General features: G+C 31.0%; 3 protein-coding genes and 1 pseudogene across 3 annotated transcripts; all 4 read left to right on the plus strand.

Annotated features, from left to right (window-relative positions):
• Positions 1-1944: 1944 nt before the first annotated feature.
• Positions 1945-4210, plus strand: LOC102591837 (cytochrome P450 83B1-like). The gene is made up of 2 exons (XM_006358706.2): positions 1945-2828; positions 3488-4210. The coding sequence occupies exons 1-2, from the start codon at positions 1962-1964 to the stop codon at positions 4094-4096; spliced, it is 1476 nt and encodes a 491-aa protein (XP_006358768.1). The 5' UTR covers positions 1945-1961; the 3' UTR covers positions 4097-4210.
• A 2643-nt stretch (positions 4211-6853) lies between these two features.
• Positions 6854-11983, plus strand: LOC102592842 (cytochrome P450 83B1-like). Its single transcript, XM_006358708.2, has 2 exons — positions 6854-7768; positions 11235-11983. The coding sequence occupies exons 1-2, from the start codon at positions 6887-6889 to the stop codon at positions 11844-11846; spliced, it is 1494 nt and encodes a 497-aa protein (XP_006358770.1). The 5' UTR covers positions 6854-6886; the 3' UTR covers positions 11847-11983.
• Positions 11984-12334: 351 nt separating this feature from the next.
• LOC102592503 (putative late blight resistance protein homolog R1A-3) lies at positions 12335-16924 on the plus strand (annotated as a pseudogene).
• Positions 16925-18455: 1531 nt separating this feature from the next.
• On the plus strand, positions 18456-20230 carry LOC102592164 (cytochrome P450 83B1-like). The gene is made up of 2 exons (XM_006358707.2): positions 18456-19337; positions 19584-20230. The coding sequence occupies exons 1-2, from the start codon at positions 18456-18458 to the stop codon at positions 20190-20192; spliced, it is 1491 nt and encodes a 496-aa protein (XP_006358769.2). The 3' UTR covers positions 20193-20230.
• Positions 20231-20426: the final 196 nt, after the last annotated feature.

A 20426-nucleotide genomic window follows, 5' to 3' on the forward strand; every position in this document is an offset into this window, starting at 1 on the left:
TTTATTATTATTATTATTATGTTTATTATTATTATATTTATTATTATTCTTATTATTCTTATTCTTCTTATTATTATTATGTTTATTATTATTATTATTATGTTTATTATTATGTTTATTACTATTCTTATTCTTATTATTATTCTTATTATTATTATTATTATTCGTATTATTATTATGTTTATTATTATTATTATGTTTATGTTTATTATTATTATTATTATCATTATGTTTTTTTTTTAAGTATAAAAACCTTAAAATAATCAACTTTTTATCGTGTTAACAACTTTAAGGGTATTTCAGACATTTTGATTAAAAAAAAGTGTTTACCAGCACTTATTTGTCAAACACATCAACAGTTTTTTTTTCAACTGCAGCGCTTTTATCCAAACACATAACTATTTATTTTAAAAATAAGTTCCACTTTAAAAAGTTACTTTTTAAAAGTTATTTTTTTTAAGTCAATCCAAATGGGCTCTTAGATCTATGTAGTAACTAAACAATTAAAGAAGGAAAAAAGCATAAAGAAATGGAGAGAGTGAGAGAAAGAAAGAAAGAGAGAGAGGTGGAGGGGGTGTGGTGCAAGGAGATGATAGCAAAGAGATGACATTTCTATGACAAGTTGGCTGTAAATGGGGCCTTTTCTTCTTCTTCTTTTTTCTTTTATTTTTGCTAATTAGTTTTTTTTTTTTTTTTTAATAATAGTTGTATAAGTTGGAAAATAAAAAATAGTAAAAAAAATATTTCAACTGTTTAACGCGTTTAAAAAGGGTGAAACACACCTTTTTTTTGCCATGTCAATATTTTGTGTTTAATAAGAATGATTTTTGAACAAATAAGTTCAATAGGTACAAATCTTAATTGAGGTGTTTAAGTGAAATATGCGGACAACTTTAAATGATTGTGGATGACTTAAGCCAATAATAATTCACTATGAATTTCTCTTTTCAACCTCACTCCTTTGTTGCCACTTGCCACCACACATCGTCTTCACATCTCTCATATTTTAGATATTCGAATTAAGTTTTGTTTCAATTGAACACTTTAAGTTCTAATAATTAATTTCAATTTTACATTTTTTATTCAAATTAATAAAAAAGCTTTTACGTGTAATTTCATTCATCTCTTAAATAGTTAATTAGCCTAACAACATTAAATATGTTATTTTCTTTAATACTACGCATCCGATAGTTCAATGAACCATTAAACTTCAGACATTTTCTATTTAACATTGAAAATATTTGTCTTCCTATCAAATACACTTAATATTTGTAATTTATCAATGAATAGAAGCCGTTGGATTACATATAGCGATGACGTGGCATAATCTTAGCTAACCATTAAACAATGCTGGAGAGGATGTGATTTTATAGATGCAATGTCCATTTTGCCGGCTACGAATTTATAGGATATAATATGGGTACGTGAATTTATAATTATTTTTGTAAAATGAAATTTTTTTATATAATAATTTTATAATATTATCTGTTGACATCATAATACAAAAAAATTTAAATAATCCACTTGATCGAATGTTGTTGCTCTATAAATGTATAACTCTTCTTCTTTTTCCTCCTTTTAGTATTCATCTTATTAAGGATTTACATTATCAGTTTAATATAACGCTTACTGACATATAAAAAAATATTTTGTTGCAAATAAACAAGATATTGAGGAATTGTTTGCCGCATGTTGTCCGTCTTATTTTTCATGTATATGGTTCCTCTTGTTATGTATAATTACTTATATGTCAAGCAAATTGAAATGAATAGTATATCTTTTTAGGTGGCGTGATAGTCTAAAATTCTTTTAATTATATTATATTGACCAGAAGTCATATACTCCTTATCTTTAATATATATAAAAAAAAAGGGACAAGTTTGACCCAAAGATCCATTTTTTTTTTATATATGTAGGCCATTTCAAGTGACTTGCATTATTTTGTGTAGTTGGACAACAAAATGATTCTCCTTCTACTCTTTGTAGCCTTTCCAATTTTGCTCATTTTTCTCCTTAGTGGAAAAAGAAATCTGCCACCAGGTCCTATAGGCCTTCCATTTATTGGAAATTTGCATCAATATGATAGTTTAACTCCTCATCTCTATTTTTTGAAACTTTCTAAAAAATATGGAAAATTTTTCTCATTGAAACTTGGTTCTTCTACTATGGTGGTAGTTTCTTCAGCAAAATTAGCAAAAGAAGTATTGAAGACACAAGATTTAGTATTTTGTAGTAGACCTTCTCTTCTTGGACAACAAAAATTGTCTTACAATGGTCATGATATTGCCTTTGCACCTTATAATGACTATTGGAGAGAAATGAGAAAAATTTGTGTGCTTCAATTATTTAGTCTAAAAAAGGTACAATCTTTTAGTCCGATTCGTGAAGATGAAGTATCAAGAATGATCAAGAAAATATCTCAACTAGCTGCGTCTTCTCAAATTACAAATTTGAGTAGTTTAATGATTTCATTAACAAGTACGATAATTTGTAGAGTTGCTTTTGGTGTTAGGTTTGATGAAGAAGCGCACGAAAGAAAGAGATTTGATTATCTTTTAGCTGAGGCTCAAGCTATGATGGCTACCTTTTTTGTGTCTGATTTTTTTCCTTCTTTAAGTTGGATTGATAAACTTACTGGACAGACAGATAGACTCGAGAGAAATTTCAAGAATTTGAATGAGTTTTATGAAGAACTCATTGAGCAACATCAGAATCCCAATAGGCCAAAATCTATGGAAGGAGATATTCTTGATCTTTTGCTTCAATTGAAGAAAGAGCAATCAACACCAATTGATCTCACTATGGAGGACATAAAAGGACTTCTAATGGTAATTTCCATGTCTCGAATCTATCTAGTAGTACATGCGCTCGCACACATATTTAATTATATATGCATATATATACATATGTACATTTGTACGAATGTAGAGGTGACAAATAAATGGGCAGGTTGAATCAAACATAAATTATCGTTCAAAATATAGTTAAGTTAAAATGAATTGTATTAAGATCGGTCAAATGAGGGGTCATAATTCAATACGCCCACCATGACACAACCTCCCATCCTTTTATATATTTTGCTTTCTAGAAAAAGTTGAAAACTAATTTGGACTGTAATATATGACCCATCTTGTTACACTATTTGAGTATTTTAACCCATTAGTATAACACTAGAGATATAGTGAATTAAATCAATCTAGAAAATTACAAACATCTTTTAAGAGCCAACTCGAACACCTCCTTAAAATTAAGAACATAGTAATAGGTACTTTGGAGATATCCTTAAACTAGAAGAGCTTTAGTAACGAGGATTTAGAATATCACATATTGATCAATTAAAGAGAGATTCAATATACAACTCGTTTAAATTTAGTAGGGCGGATTACTAAAAGATGAATTGATTTTGCCATCTCTAATATGTAGCATAGATGTGTCCATTGCATTGACAAATTTCTTTTCTTATTAATTCACTGTTAATTTTGTGTAGAATGTGTTGGTTGCTGGATCAGACACTAGTGCAGCTGTAGTAGTATGGGCAATGACAGCCTTGATGAAAAATCCAAAAGTCATGAAGAAAGTTCAAGAAGAAATTAGAAAATCAATTGGGACCAAAGGCATTGTGAATGAAGATGATATTCAAAATATGTCTTATCTCAAAGCAGTTATAAAAGAGACATTTAGATTATATCCACCAGATCCACTCCTAATACCAAGAGAATCAATGAAAAAATCCACACTAGAAGGGTATGAAATTCAGCAAGGAACTATAGTTCATATTAACGCATGGGCAATTGCAAGGGATCCTGAAATATGGGAAAATCCTAAAGAATTTATACCTGAGAGATTTTTGAATAGCGATATTGATTTCAAGAAAGAAGATTACCAGTTAATTCCGTTTGGAGCAGGAAGAAGAGGATGCCCCGGGATTACACTTGGAATTACAGCCATAGAACTTGCATTATCAAATCTTCTTTATGCGTTTGATTGGGAGTTACCCTATGGATCGAAAAAAGAGGACATTGACACAAATGTTAGGCATGGAATCACCATGCATAAGAAAAATGATCTTTGCCTTATCCCTAATAAATATTTCTAAATACACTTCCACAATAATTTAGGGTGAGTTATCATTGCTTTCGACTCGAATTCTGTGTACATATTTTCAATAATGTGAATTTGATTTAATAAAATCATACTGATTATGATTTTCTTTAGTTCTCCACTACTCTTGTTTATTTGAAACTATTCAATAAACCTTAGTTAGGCTGGTGTATTATAATTGGGGAAGATATAATAGTATAATTGTCAGGAAAGTTTGTTAAAGAATAAAAAAAAAATTCACGTCGATAGATAATGAGATGATAATTCTTTCTTCTTTCAATATGTCTAATATATTGATTGCATATAGTGAGCATGTAATGCTATGCCATGGTTTTTTTCTTTGAAAAAAAGAAGTTACAATTACTTGAAGGTATGTACACTAACTAGTTATTCCAAAAAATATTTGGTCCCACTTTCACTTTCATAATTTCCATTTTATGACTATTTCATATGGTTTAATTGAAATGATAAAAATTATGAGTAGTACATTCTTGACCAACTTCAATTTGTGCACAAAAAAATCCAACTCACTCTCCAATTTTTAACCATAGAATTTTATCCCCTTTTATCATAGGAAAAAATAATCATTGAGAGGTGAGTTTATAAATGCAATGTTTCGTTTATTTTGAACTATGGATTATGACATTTCTTCTTGCTTCACACATATCAATAAAAAGATTATCATTTATTACCCACAATTAACATGTTAATTAAGACTCTATAGTAGTAAATTACACATGAGGGATTAAGGGGGTGTTTGAATGGGCTTTTTAAAAGTTACTTATAAGTCAAAAGTAAAATTCATACGTTAGAGACACCCAACTTTTGATTTTTGATTTTTTTTTTGCTACTTTTTCGATCTGAAAAAAGTGCTTAAGTTGCCCATACACTTCTAAAAAATAGTTTAAAATCCAAAAACCACTAAAAATAAGTCAATCCAAGCACCCACATCTAAGCATTGAAAGATTAGACTGCTAATATAATTAGTACTCATCACATAATCAAGAATTTAACTAATATACATTGACAACATAATTTGTTTTTACACTATCAGTTCAATTTAACATGTTACGGCAAGTTATATGCGTTATAGGTTGTTTGACCAATTTTTTTTTAAAATTAAAAATGTTTTATACACTTTATTTTTTAAAGAAATGTGCTTATTTTAGAGAGTTGAGATGTTTTGCCAATTTTTTAGGAAGAAAATGAAAGCTTCTGAATTATTGTGAAAAAAAATAGTTTTTCTCAAAAGCACTTATGGAACCTTAGACAAGCAAAAAATGTTACTCTAATATTTATAAAAGTAATTTTATTAAATTTATTAATCAAACACTTTAGAATTGTTGAAGAAACTACTAACTGCATTGATCGGGATCGATCTCACTGACCCCTTGCTTCACCACGCTCAAGCCGGAGGCTCAGTGACGGATCCAGAAATTTTGTATCATGGGTGCTCAACTATTTTTAGCTGGGAAAATGCTACATATAATGGGTGCTCAGTTAATATATTTCAATACATTTCTAAATTTTGTACATAAATAAGAATGTTGACACAAAAGGTAGTGGGTGCTTAATTACCCGTAAGTGACTACATAGGTCCGCCACTGCGGAGGCTTCAATTGTTAGAGCTCACTTCACACCAACAAAATCGTAAGCTTTCTTCTTCGCCTCAGCTTGAGAGCTCCTTTCTACATCAAGACCTGGCCCTCGCTATTCTCCAAAAAGTACTTTCACGGAAAATAAGCATGACCAAAACATACTAGCAACTAGCATTATTTTCTAAGTAACCAGTTCCACTGTTCCAATTGTATGGTTAGGTACTATATATTTTAGGTGACCACACTATTACTTTTTTATGGTATCAGTGAAAAAAATATAAAAAGAAAAGTCTAGCCAACATCTATTATATTAGTATTTTATTTAGGGAAAAATGTCAAAAATGCCCTTAAACTATATGAAAGGAATAAAAATGTCCTCAGTTTATAGTTTGGCTCAAAAATGCTCTTACCGTCAATAGTTCAAAATGCTCTTTAAACTATGCGAAAGGAACAAAAATGCCCTCCGTTTGTAGTTTGATCCAAAAATGCCCTTGCCGTCAATACTTTGGTCCAAAAATGTCCTTATTGTTATTTAATGGATCAAAAATGCCCATTTTACAAATAAATATATTATTATTTTCTTTTTAACACTTCATTTTTCTATTAATGTTTTTTTAAATTAGCAAATGTTTATCTTACTTCAATTAAAAAAAATGAAAATATTTTTTATTTTATTATCATTATTTTTATCGTTATATAAATATAATTTAATGATGGATATACTATGATTTATATATATATATATATATATATGACATATATTATTTGTCGAAAGGGTACATGAAATTATTCTATTTTAATTGATAAAATGAGATTACGAAGAAAAATAATATTTCCTACATTTTTATTTGTTAAAGTGATTTAATAGAAGAAAGAAAACAAGAATAGTGTTTTTAATAATATTTTAATTAGGAAGAAAATGTGTTTAAAAAAAAAACAATATTATATTTATTCGGAAAAGGGCATTTTTGACCCATTTTGTAACTATAGGGGCATTTCTGGACCAAAGTATTGACTGCAAGAACATTTTTGGACCAAAGTATTGACAATAAAGACATTTTTTAGTCAAATTATAAACGAAGGACATTTTTATTCCTTTCACTAGTTTAAGGACATTTTTTACCCTTTTCCCTTTAATTTATATATATGACATCTCAAGTGACTAGTATTTCGCAAAGTTAAACAAAATGATACTCTTTCTACTCTTTGTAGCCTTTCCTATCCTTCTTATTTTTCTTCTTTCTAAAGCCAAAAAGAGTAGCAAAAACAATCTGCCACCAGGTCCTATTGGCCTTCCATTCATTGGAAATTTGCATCAATTTGATAGTTTAGCCCCTCATATCTATTTTTGGAAACTTTCCAAGAAATATGGAAAAATATTTTCATTGAAATTTGGCTCTACTCCAATAATTGTAATTTCTTCAGCAAAATTGGCAAAAAAAGTGTTGAAAACACAAGATCTAGTATTTTGTAGTAGACCTTCTCATCTTGGGCAGCAAAAATTGTCTTACAATGGTCGCGACATAGTCTTTCAACGCTACAATGATTATTGGAGAGAAATGAGAAAAATAAGTGTTCTTCATCTATTTAGTCACAAGAAAGTGAAATTATTTAGTCCAATTCGCGAAGATGAAGTCTCGAGAATGATCAAGAAAATATCTCAACAAGCTAGTGTTTCGCAAATAACTAATTTGAGCAATTTAATGATTTCACTAAGTACTACGATTATTTGTAGAGTTGCTTTTGGCATTAGGTTTGATGAAGAAGCACATGAAAAGAGGAGATTTGATGAACTTTTAGAAGAATCTGCAACAATGTTGACTAGCTTTTATGTTTCTGACTTTTTTCCTTATTTAGGTTGGATTGATAAATTCACTGGATTGACAAATAGACTTGAGAAGAATTTCAAGGATTTGGATGAGTTTTATGAAGAACTCGTTGAGAAGCATGTTGATCCCAATAGGCCAAAATCCATGGAAGGGGACATTCTTGATCTTTTGCTCCAATTGAAGAGAGATAAATTAACACCAATTGATCTCACTTTGGAGGACATAAAAGCAATTGTCATGGTAATCTTCTTAGTAATATATATATATATATATATGATTTATCATAGGTATATTAGTTTTACACTAGTTGTCAACCTATAGTGAACCTCATCTTTTATCCAAACATGGGAGCCACATTTGTCAGCAAAGTCACACAATTGGAGTTTTAGTTTTACACGGTACCGGCTGTCAACCTATACTAAACCTTATCTTTTATCCAAACATGGAACCCACATTTGTCAGCAAGTTCACACAATTAGAATTTTAATGATGCTAATATGTTGATTCTAGGTATAATGTTTGTTAAAATCTTTTAGTCCTGATTTATATGCCAATAGAAATATAGAAATTTTACTATATATTATTTTAGTGATAGAAGCACTTATATATTTTTCTTTTTTGAAGTCAAATAATATTGCATCGAGACTAGCTTTAATGGAGCGCAATGAATAATCTAGGACGGAATTGAGAAATATATATATATATATATATATTTTATATTATAAGTGGGAAGTCTTTATGTCAAAAGTTGAATTACAAAAATATCCTTATAATATCATAATCTTTATGGACAAAAATGTAAATATACATTAAATATAAATAAAACTATTGTATTTTCTATTAAACACTATTATTACATATTTATGAACAAAAATATAAATACACATTAATTATAATAAATATCATAATATATTTATAATAATAATATTAATATTCTAAAAATGGAGAACTCACAATCTATGACATGAATTAATATAGATACAATGAATATTTGTACAATTGGATGATATCCTATATTAAATGACAAAAGGAAATCAAAAGTTTTGCAACAGTTAAAATGACCCTTAAGTGTACCTCAGTTACTCCTACCGTGCAAAGGTATAAAAATTTTTTCAGATGAATTATATTCATAACATTATATTAAATGCTAAGTAATTGCTTCAATAAATACTTAACTATGGAAGCTTGCAATAGTTGTACTTTTGATTTTCTTCTGTTATAATTAGCACAGACTAATGATGAATTATATACTTGGTAAATTAACATTATATTAAATGCTAAGTAATTGCTTCAATAAATACTTACTATGGAAGCTTGCAATAGTTGTACTTTTGATTTTCTTCTGTTATAATTAGCACAAACTAATGATGAATTATATACTTGGTAAAATTAAATTATCTTATAATATATATATATTAAAAGTGGGAACAAAAAAAGTTAAAAGCTGAAATACCAAAAGAATCCTATAAAGTTGAGTTACTACAATAATATCATTATTAATTATTAATTATTTCACTAAAATGGATTAAAAAAAAGTTAAAAGTTGAAATACCAAAATAACCCTATAAAGTTGAGTTATTATTCATAAATAATAATTAATATCCATAATAGTAATGAATCAAAAGTTAGTTTACAATTTTATCCTTGAAGTAAAAGCAAATCTTCATTTAAATAACTTTTGTTTACATAAGAAAATATAACAAAATTCATTAGCCCCTCAAATTCAATGAATCCAAATACTATATTAATGCTTGCTTTCTGAAAATGTTTACTGCCATAATTTTTTTATCTCTTTCACCTTCTCCTTCACTACATGTTTAGAGGAACAAAAACGTTTGGTGAGGGCGAGGAAGGCATTGTGTAACAACAATTAATTATGGTCTGGTCACATGTGTATAGGTTCCCTAAATTATTTCACTCGTTAAATTTTCTTTCTTTCATCTTCCATAGAGTCTTTTTACATTCTTCATTTATATTAATATTAAATTTCTTGATTTTTATTGGTTGTACATATGTGTAGTTTATCTTCTCCATGATATTTAGTATGGTCAATCTTTTCATATTCTTTAAAATACTCTATAAAGTGCATCATAAGGTGTGTTTGTCCCGTTATTCCATTTGCCTTCTTTCGATTAGATTTCTCCTCCAAGAAGAGTCTACTTCAGGTAAATCTATTCCAATTGATTTAGCTACATATATTTACCACTTTTTGTATTATTGCTAAGCTAGCAGAATATTCACTTCTTTTAGTATAATATGTATTTCTGAAAAGCTTATGTTGTAATAAAACTCAAATTCAGATAGAAGTAATTGATCTGTGAAATTCTTTGCATATTTGAACTTTGAAGTGTGGACATGGACTATGTTTGGAGCACACAAGTTCACATTTGACTGTGTGTGTTTGTGTAGTTTAAAATTGTATGGAATACACGTGCTTTTGCACGTGTCCAAGGACTAGTATTACTATAAGTGGGAACAAAAAAAGTTAAAAATTGAATTACAGTTTTACTCCTATTATAAATTAAAATGTTATAAAACATTTAACTGTTAAATTTAAATATTAAATTGTATAATTTTAATTAACATGTTAATGACTTTTGTACTTCCTTAGATTAATTCCTAATTAAAATATCTAATTTAATAATATTTATCATCTCTAATCTATATGTATATAATAATAAATTAAAAATCCAAAAATCTCTACATAAATTAGTCAACTTTTCTTCTCATAACCGTTTTCGTAACTATTCTTATAAATAATATAATTTATGTGGATAAAGTATTATCCTTTAAGATAAATAAAGAAATTTAATAATTTAAAATGGTGCAAAGCCACAAAATGGAGACACACACATTATTGGTTTAGATATTCATATTCATACCTCATATCTAATTACTTATTCAATTTTTATACTTTTGATATCCATAACTCTCATCTTTTTCATAACCATAACCTCTAAATATTTAATTTAAAATTTTATGATATCTTTTGGTATTCCTTCATTTCTGTCTATATAAATTCAACTTTTTTATTTCATGAAACTACTACCAAGGTTATCATTTTTATTCTATAGTTAAAGTAGTTAAAGTATATGAATCAGACTCTTGAATTTTGATAGGATATGGGAGAAAGAGTCGATAAGAACTCGAAAAATTATGTACTAATTTTGTGTTTGTTTTTCCATCTATATTATTACGATCAAAGTCTTAACAAGTATGTATACATTGTATTTTTTTCCTTCTCTATTTTTGTGTGTTTTTCCTCTATTAGACTTCTTAATTTAGTTTTCTATGAATGCTTTATTGCCGCAAGTCTGTATTCTTATTTGCGCTCAAATTAGCCATTTGTGACTTAATTGAAAGTTTGCTACTATTAACCAAAGTTCAAAAGTTACAGTTGGTTGATTAAAACAAATTTAATTTGAAACATCAAAATATGCCCTTCATTTGGCGGTTTTTTTGTTTATATTATTAAAGATTTATTTATAATTGTTGTATTATATTACTCATTACCTGCTCTTTACATATATATTTCCATAAAATTTTAGTCATTCTAACATATCTATAAAAATTCACATGGAACACACGTGCGCTTTCTCTCTATATATATATATATGTTGATGGGTAGGTAGCACACATGCGGTTCACATTCCCAGCTTGAAACTTCCTCGTGAATTGATATTTCTAATTATTTTTTTCTTTGTAGAATGTGTTACTTGCAGGATCAGACACTAGTGCCGCTGCAGTAATATGGACAATGACAGCCTTGATGAAGAATCCAAAAGCTATGAAAAAAGTTCAAGAAGAAATGAGAAAATCATTCAAAAAGAAACGCGATATATTGAATGAAGACGATATCCAAAATCTTCCCTATTTCAAAGCAGTGATAAAAGAGTCATTTAGATTGTATCCATCAGTTCCACTCCTACTGCCAAGAGAATCAATGGAAAAATCCATACTAGAAGGGTATGAAATTCAACCAGGAACTATAATTAATGTTAATGCATGGGCTATTGCACGAGATCCTGAAATATGGGAAAATCCAGAAGAATTTATACCCGAGAGATTCTTGAATAGTGACATCGATTTCAAAGGACAAGACTTTGAGTTAATTCCATTTGGAGCAGGAAGAAGAGGATGTCCAGGGATTGCACTTGGAGTTGCATCGATGGAACTTGCATTATCAAATCTTCTTTACGCGTTTGATTGGGAGTTGCCTTGTGGGATGAAAAAAGAGGATATTGACACAAATGTTAAGCCTGGAATTACCATGCATAAGAAAAATGACCTTTGCCTTATTCCTAAGAATTATCTATAGATTCATGTAGACTATCCTTAGTAATGTATCTTAGGCGAGTGTGTGAATTCCGCTGAATTCATTACTTTCTGCTCGAATTATGTATAACATAACATCTTCTTTCTTATTATTGCATAATTCCATGCTTGCCCTGGCTGTATTATTATATTATATGACGAAAAGGTTAATTGGTCAAGAGAAAACAGGGGTAATTTGGGTACATGAAAGGCCATTACTCTCTTAGTCTCAATTTGTTTGTCTAGTTTTTTATTAGATACAAAATTTAAGAAAATAAAGACTTTTGAATCTCAAGGTCTTGAATTAAAAATAGGCTTAACGTACCAGAATGCCTTTTAGTCTTATGGTTTCAAACGTGTCAAAAAGGAAAATAAAACAAACAACGTAAAACATATAAGGTATGTGACACTTTTCTCTGTACTTATTTGTAAAATTAAAAGAAAGGAGGAGGAGATCTAGAGAGCAGATGATAAGATAAGGTGGGGCATATATGTAGCTTTGCACTTGTATGGAGTTTAAATACAAATTTCATAATTTCAGACACTAGAAAACTCAATTTATTGGCAAATCCAATTCATCATTAAGGTGAGTACTTTTAACTTTTTGTTTTTCTACCATTTAATACCTACTCAAATTTTTACAAAATTCTCAAGGTTTGTAAAACTTGTTTTAAATTCTCATAATGCAGGGGTGAGTTTATAGATAAAAATTGGGGCACGTGAATCTGTGTTGTCTTCGTAAAACTAGGTATTTTATGTATATATGTAGACAAATGGTGCACTTGGTTGAAAGTTGAGTTATTTATCCTTTGAAACTCTGCTAAAATCACAAACAAGATCATCGAACCATACTATATGTTCTTGATTCAACGCACTTCCACTGTTCCACTGTTACACAAATTTCCAAGCCTTTCTTTTCTTCTTAATTAACGTAGAAGTTAACAAATGAGCCTTGACGTAACTGATAAAGTTTCTTTCAAGTGAGTAGGAGGTCATGGGTTCAAGCTTCATAGCCTCTCGCAGAAATGCAGGGTAAGGCTGAGTATAATAGACCCTTGTGGTCCGGTCCTTCCTCAGACTCTACTCATAGTGGAAGCTTAGTAAATGTTAAATTTATTGTAAATGAATTAGCAACAGTTAATTTATTGCCGCTAAAAGTTAATTTTATAGTAGAGCATAAGCATTAACATAGCTTAAAACAGTAGATATTGAAAGACATGAATAAAACTGTTCCTCTTAGTGAATTAATATTCGAAGAATTGGTGAGCTTGCAGGAATTTTGAACTTTATCTACAGAAGATGGCTCTAAATGAAATTGAAGAAATGTTAGATCACCTAAGAAGGATTAAAAACGGACGTGATCTACATGTTGACACTATTGATGAAATCGAGATTCTTGAAATGGAGCTAAGATTTTGGAGAACGTTTACAAAGTATCATCATGTTCTTTTGCCTGATTCCTTAGTCAAACTCGTAAAGAATGCCAAATTGATTGTGAGATGCTTCACAGGGTATTCGATGGAATTCTAGATGAATGTAAAATTAATGTTAATCTGGAACGACTAGTATCAGAGTTGCTGAAATTTACTGATGGTAATATTACCATTTAAAGGTATGATTATGAGTTGAATGATTCTGATCTGTCAGAATATATGGATTGCCTCAGAAAGAATCTAAATGATGTACTGATGTGCCTAGAAGAAATCCTTGGGATAAAACGATTTATAAAGCAACTGAAAATCGTTCAAAAGAAAATGAGATTTTTGAGATACTTATATGCCACAGAGATAAATGGTTGCGTTGACTATGAGAAGCTGGAATGTTTGAAGACTCGAATTCAGTTCATGGCTAACAATGTGGGACAGTTTTGTCTGGATGTTTCGGTTTATGTTGCTGAGTTTGTAAATAATAATAATGAGGCTGAGGATGATATATTGAATAAACCTCTGTATCTGTTATGCCTGATTGTGCTCGTGGAGCTGGAAATGAAGAAGATTTTTCTTGGCGAACTAAAGGCTTCAAAATTCGTTCAATCAAAAACTTTCAAGGACAAGAAACTACCAAAAGGATTTTCACATCATCTCCACAGTCTGGTGGTGTATCTCAGAAACATAAAGCTCGAGAACTTTCCTAATAATGTCTCTTCTCGAAATATTGATGTGGCAATAGAGATCTTGTTGGTTTTCCTTAATGCTGAAGTGTCATATCATGTTATTGATGGTAACTGGTTGGATGAGGTTATGGAAAAGGTTGGAGCTATAGCGGTTGATATTCTATATGTAATTCAAAAGCTTCTTCCGAGATCTATAAACAAAGATGACACTAGCAAAATAAATGTTTGCTCGATACAGATATTGGAGAAAACTAAAGATCTGAAGGCACAAGTGGAGACGTACTACAAATCCTTAAAATTCACTACATCTCAGTACTTTCCGACTGTTGGTGGATTGAGCTTTCTGGATTCTCTTTTAAGGAAACTGAATGAGATGTCAAAATCTGAATCTGGTTTAGATTTCTTGAAGAAACCTCTTTTTGGTAATTTAGAGAAAGAGCTATCATCTCTTACATCGATTTTAGAAACGGAGCTTTCAACTTTATCATCCATTTTCAAAATGAGGCAAAGGTGCACCATGAACATGAAATTCTTAAAGATCTCCGGAGGCGTACTATCAATTTGGCATATGAAGCTGAAGTTGCAATTGACTCTATACTTGTCCAGTATAATGTTTTTTGGCATATTTTTTGCTCACTTCATACAATCCTAAAAGAGATCAAGCACATTAATGTGGAGGTGACTGAGATGTGGTCGGTGGACGTTGCTCTTAGACCTTGTAATGTGGTAGAATCATCTAAGTATCTGCCAATTACTCGACGTAGCAATCCTGTGAGTGATGATGAGGAGATATTTGGTTTTGAGATAATATCAGAAAAACTAATTCAGTATCTGACTCGAGGGACAAGTGAGCTAGATGTCATCCCTATTGTTGGGATGGGGGGGCAAGGTAAAACAACTTGTGCTAGAAAGTATAATAATGACTACATTGTTTCTCGCTTCGATGTTCAAGCATGGTGCATCATTACCCAAACATATCACCGGAGAGAGATATTACAAGATATTTTCAGTCAAGTGACTGGTTCCAAGGACAATGGAGATAAGGATGACATCCTCGCGGACAAGTTGAGGAAAAGCCTAATGGGAAGGAGATATCTCATTGTATTGGATGATATGTGGGACTGTACGGTATGGGATGACTTATGTCTTTGTTTCCCTGATGACGAAAATAGAAGCAGAATTGTTGTAACAACTCGACTTGAGAAAGTAGGTGAACAAGTCAAGCACTATACCGATCTTTATTTCCTTCTGTTCCTCACACCAGATGACAGCTGCAAATTGTTGCAGAAAAGAGTTTTCGAAAAGGAAGATTGTCCACGTAAACTACAAGATGTGAGTCAAGAAATTGCAGAAAAATGCAAAGGATTGCCTCTGGTGATTATCTTATTAGCTGGAATTATCGAAAGGAATAAAATGGAAGCCTCTTGGTGGCATGAGGTTAAAAATTCTCTGCTTTCCTATCTTGGTGAAGCTGAAGGATATGGTCTTTCGACGATGCAGTTAAGTTATGATAACTTACCAGATTTTTTAAAGCCGTGTCTTCTTTACATGGGGATGTTTCCGGAGGATGCAAGAATTCCAGTGTCTAAATTGATAAGTCTATGGATCGCGGAAGGGTTCGTGCAGAACATTGAATCTGCTGAAGGTTACTTGATGGATCTCATTAGCAGTAACGTGGTAATGGTTTCAAGGAGAAGATACAATGGTAAAGTCAAAGTTTGCGAGGTTCATGATGTAGTGCTTCACTTTTGCTTGGAGAAGAGTAGAGAAGAAAATTTTATGCGGGCAGTGAAGGGACATTATAGCCAGCTTCAACCTTTTGAATGGAAGGAAAGTCGAGTGAGCGTTAGTTTCAGTAATGAGCTTTCCAAGTTTGTATCTCCGAGCACCAAAACACGGGAGCCTTTTCACCAACACTTGAGGTCGTTGATAACGACAAATGGATCAGTAATTGGTACTCATGTTTTTAAAGTGGGACTTCTTAAGGTCTTGGATTTGAGTTCTCATCAAATGCCTCATTTTTCGTCAGCTACATTGAAACCACTAATTCACCTGAAGTACCTCGCAGTTTCCACAGATGAATTCTATTGTCATTCAGAATCACATCTGCCCCATCTGGAAACTCTACTTCTGAGGGGTTTATCCAAGCTTACAGTGTTACCATCGAGTTTTTGGAAAATGGAAAAACTAAGGCATGTTGAGATTGGTAAAGCTGAATTCGAAAACAATAAGCAACAAATCTTAATTTGAAGAATCGTCTAAATTGGAAAATTTGAGGATATTAAGGGGAGTTGAGTTTCCATTTGATCAAGTTGATAGCGCGGATGTGTTATTATGTAGGTGTCCTAATCTTCAAGAACTTGACATCACGTTTAAAGGTGACAAATCTATTAATGTAGTTACTTCTTGGGTTGATTCTCCGGATATTTGTCTCAAACTGGAAAGTCTTACTGAGCTTCAAATACTTCGTGTTTCCTTTCAATGGTCTATACTACTATCTGGGTTGCAGTTGCCTTCAAATTTAAAGAAGTTGGTACTAAGAGGAACTTCTTTATTTAGCTTAAATATAGAAAGCACGATTTCCGTCATTGCAGGACTTCCAAATCTTGAGTATCTCCAATTAAGAGTGGATCCATATAGTTGTTATAAATCAAATGAGTGGTGCCTTAGACATATCACGTTCCATAAACTTAAGGTCTTGAAACTGGTGAAGTTACGCGTCTCAACGTGGGATGCCTCAGAGGAATCTTTTCCATTGCTTGAAACACTTGTTATAAAAGACTCTATGCAGCCCAAGGAGATCCCTCTTAGTTTCGCGGATATTCCAACACTGAAACAAATTAAGTTGATTAGGTGCAACAACAAATTTCTCGAGGCTTCAGCTATGAAAATTAAGGAAGAAGTTGAAGCGATTGAAGGATGTGATCGTATAGACCTCATTATAAAGAAAAAAAGCTAAGCACTGTTCGGACAAAGGTATAACTCTGTTTCTTATTCATATTGTGAATTTCTTGTTGTTGTAACTCATATTGATCAAATGCATCTTTATTTCGATGACACAGAAGCAGGGGAGACAAAAACCCCGCGTATGTTTGTTCATGATCAAGTCAGAATTGATCGCGAGTTGAGCTATGAGACTTTCAGATTTGTGTTAAATTCCCATCATAAACTTTGAAAACGTGGATAAGGATTCAGCTCGGTGTGTCAAAGGCTTGACCAGAATCACCTAAAGCTAGCTCACAAGAAAGGGATTGACCGTGAATCGTGATCATATAAGGAGACCAAGGAACTGAATTGTTGAGATTTCTATCTTATTAATTTGATTATTAGTCAATTTGTTTTCAATAATTACGGTTGCACATAACCAAATTATATCAACATTTAACCTTAGCTTGATCAATTAAATGAAATGTACACTTTTGATCTTTCTGTTTGTGAATCTTCACAAATTTAATGAATTATATTCCATATATCATTTAGCGTATTATGTAACCCTGCAAGATACTTATTCATTCAACCTATATATAGCCTTCGGCAAAATATCTTGAAAATGTGCAAAATATTTATTGCTAGAGAAGAAAGTTTTAATTTTTGATCAATCTATATATAAGGGCTAATTCTATCTAGGCTATGCTGTTGAGACACATATTAGAAATTAAACGAGCTCAAAATGTCATTTTCATGAGTTATTATATTCACGTAACGTACCTTAATTAGCAACCTTAAAAATTCAAAAGAAAATTATAAGTGGTTTGCAGAGATTGAGGGAGAAATTGTTGCAAGTAATTGCAAAAAAGTTTATTTGAGTATTTATGTCTAAGACACTCTGCCTTTTTGAAGTAATTAACTAATTTCACTTGTTATGAATTATTACTTATAATAATAGTTATAAATTTGTTCAGTTGTTTGCTCAACTGCAAAAAATACTCGAAATGTAATCGAAAAATGGAATTTTGTGATGACTTTCCGACTATTTTTAAGTAATCAGCATATTGAAAGTCAGAAGATATTTGCCGACTATATATAGTATTTAAAACATATAAAACTAGACCTAACCGTTAGACTACCTAAATCGTCGACTACCATAGTCGGAAAACTATTAATCACCCCTGATTAAATCCAGATCGCACATTGTAGGGCCCATTCTAGGTGACACTCCCAACAAAATTTTCTCCATACTGCCAGGACTCGAACCCGAGACCTCTGGTTAAGGGTTACGTTTTTAAAATCCATAACATGCTTAAATGGATATAAGGAAAGTAATGACAATCAAGGATGTTGGAGCATTCTTCCAACCATCATGAACTCGAAGGATTTAAAAGAAGAATAGAAGGAAGACTTCAAGATCACCAGTATGCTTAGGTGGCTACATATATAAAATGGTCATTCTTATAATTTGACTATTTTTGTAATATAAGTATAAATAGTCTAACCCAAGATCCATTTATATATATAAAAAACATATCAAGTGACAAGTATTTTGTAAAGTTGGACAACTTAATGATGTTCTTTTTATTCTTTGTAGCCTTCCCTATCATTCTTATTTTTCTTCTTCTTAAAGCCAAAATAAGTGGCAAAAACAATTTGCCACCAGGTCCTTTAGGGTTGCCATTCATTGGAAATTTGCATCAATTTGATAGTTTAACCCCTCATCTCTATTTTTGGAAACTTTCCAAAAAATATGGAAAAATCTTTTCATTAAAAATTGGTTCTACTCCAATAATTGTAATTTCTTCAACAAAATTAGCAAAAGAAGTATTGAAAACACAAGATTTAGTATTCTGTAGTAGAGCTTCTATTCTTGGCCAGCAAAAATTGTCTTACAATGGTCGTGACATAGTCTTTGCACCTTACAATGACTCTTGGAGAGAAATGCGAAAAATTTGTGTTCTTCATCTGTTTAGTCTCAAGAAAGTACAATTATTTAGTCCAATTCGTGAAGATGAAGTATCAAGATTGATCAAGAAAATATCTCAACAAGTTGTGACTTCACAAATCACCAATTTGAGCAATTTAATGATTTTACTAAGTAGTAAGATTATGTTCAGAGTTGCTTTTGGTATTAGGTATGATGAAGAATCACATGAAAGTGAGAGGTTTAATTTTCTTTTAGGAGAATCTGGAGAATTGCTGACTAGCTTCTTTATCTCTGATTTTTTTCCTTCTTTAAGCTTGATTGATAAATTATTTGGAAATATTAGTAGACTTGAGAAGAATTTTAAAGGTTTTGATGAGTTTTATGAAAAACTCATTGAGCAGCATCTTAATCCCAATAGGCCAAAATCCATGGAAGGGAACATTCTTGATATTTTGCTACAATTGAAGAAAGAGAAATCAACACCAATTGATCTCACTATGGAGGATATAAAAGCAATTGTTATGGTAATCTCTTATGTCTTTAAGCTCTCAAAAACACACATTCTTTTTTCTTTGTCAATTTTTTCTTTTCATTTTAAAACTTTTTATGATACAATATTGAATTGATCTTAAATGGAGTGACTTGGATAACAATATATTAGCGTAGCCACATAGAGTAAAGGATGGTCAGTAGAACATCTTTCATCAGAAAATTATATATGTATTGTATAAATAGGTACACCCTTAAATATTTGTTTTCTTTCTTTGTAGAATGTGTTACTTGCGGGATCAGAAACTAGTGCGGCTACAGTAATATGGACAATGACAGCCTTGATGAAAAATCCAAAAGCCATGAAGAAAGTTCAAGAAGAAATTAGAAAATCAATTGGGAACAAAGGCATTGTGAATGAAGATGATATACAAAATATGTCTTATTTCAAAGCAGTAATAAAAGAGACATTTAGATTATATCCATCAGTTCCAACCCTAATACCAAGAGAATCAATGAAAAAATCCACACTAGAAGGGTATGAAATTCAACCAAAAACTATAGTTCATGTGAACTCATGGGCTATTGCAAGAGATCCTGAAATATGGGAAAATCCAGAAGAATTTATGTCAGAGAGATTCTTGAATAGTGATATCGATTTTAAGGGTCAAGATTTTGAGTTGATTCCATTTGGAGCAAGAAGAAGAGGGTGCCCAGGGATGACACTTGGGATTGCATCAGTGGAACTTGCATTGTCAAATCTTCTTTATTCATTTGATTGGGAATTACCTTATGGGATGAAAAAAGAAGACATTGACACAAACGTTAGGCCTGGAATTACCATGCATAAGAAGAATGTTCTTTGTCTTATCCCCAAAAAATATATTTAGATTGTATATCCTCATACGTGGATCTTGGACTAGTTATCTAAGGTTAAATAAATTTGTTACATATGTAATGAACCCTTCTGCATATTAAACTTAGTAACTTTAAATCTTGAATGCACCTGACTTTATCGTTTAGAATATTGTATTTTAGTCTTAAGTCCAAAAAGACTAATAATAACAAAGATTATGGACAAAACAAAGTAAATGGAATTACGTAAAGCTTAACTCAGGAGGAGG

This window comes from Solanum tuberosum, unplaced genomic scaffold, assembly GCF_000226075.1.
Source record: "Solanum tuberosum cultivar DM 1-3 516 R44 unplaced genomic scaffold, SolTub_3.0 scf00280, whole genome shotgun sequence".
In the NCBI taxonomy this organism is placed as follows: domain Eukaryota; kingdom Viridiplantae; phylum Streptophyta; class Magnoliopsida; order Solanales; family Solanaceae; genus Solanum; species Solanum tuberosum.

Coding starts and splice junctions, on each gene's coding strand:
- LOC102592164 (XM_006358707.2), top strand. CDS start 18,456: ATGATGTTCTTTTTATTCTTTGTAGCCTTCCCTATCATTCTTATTTTT. Junction 19,338..19,583: donor ATATAAAAGCAATTGTTATG/GTAATCTCTTAT, acceptor CTTTCTTTGTAG/AATGTGTTACTTGCGGGATC.
- LOC102592842 (XM_006358708.2), top strand. CDS start 6,887: ATGATACTCTTTCTACTCTTTGTAGCCTTTCCTATCCTTCTTATTTTT. Junction 7,769..11,234: donor ACATAAAAGCAATTGTCATG/GTAATCTTCTTA, acceptor TTTTCTTTGTAG/AATGTGTTACTTGCAGGATC.
- LOC102591837 (XM_006358706.2), top strand. CDS start 1,962: ATGATTCTCCTTCTACTCTTTGTAGCCTTTCCAATTTTGCTCATTTTT. Junction 2,829..3,487: donor ACATAAAAGGACTTCTAATG/GTAATTTCCATG, acceptor AATTTTGTGTAG/AATGTGTTGGTTGCTGGATC.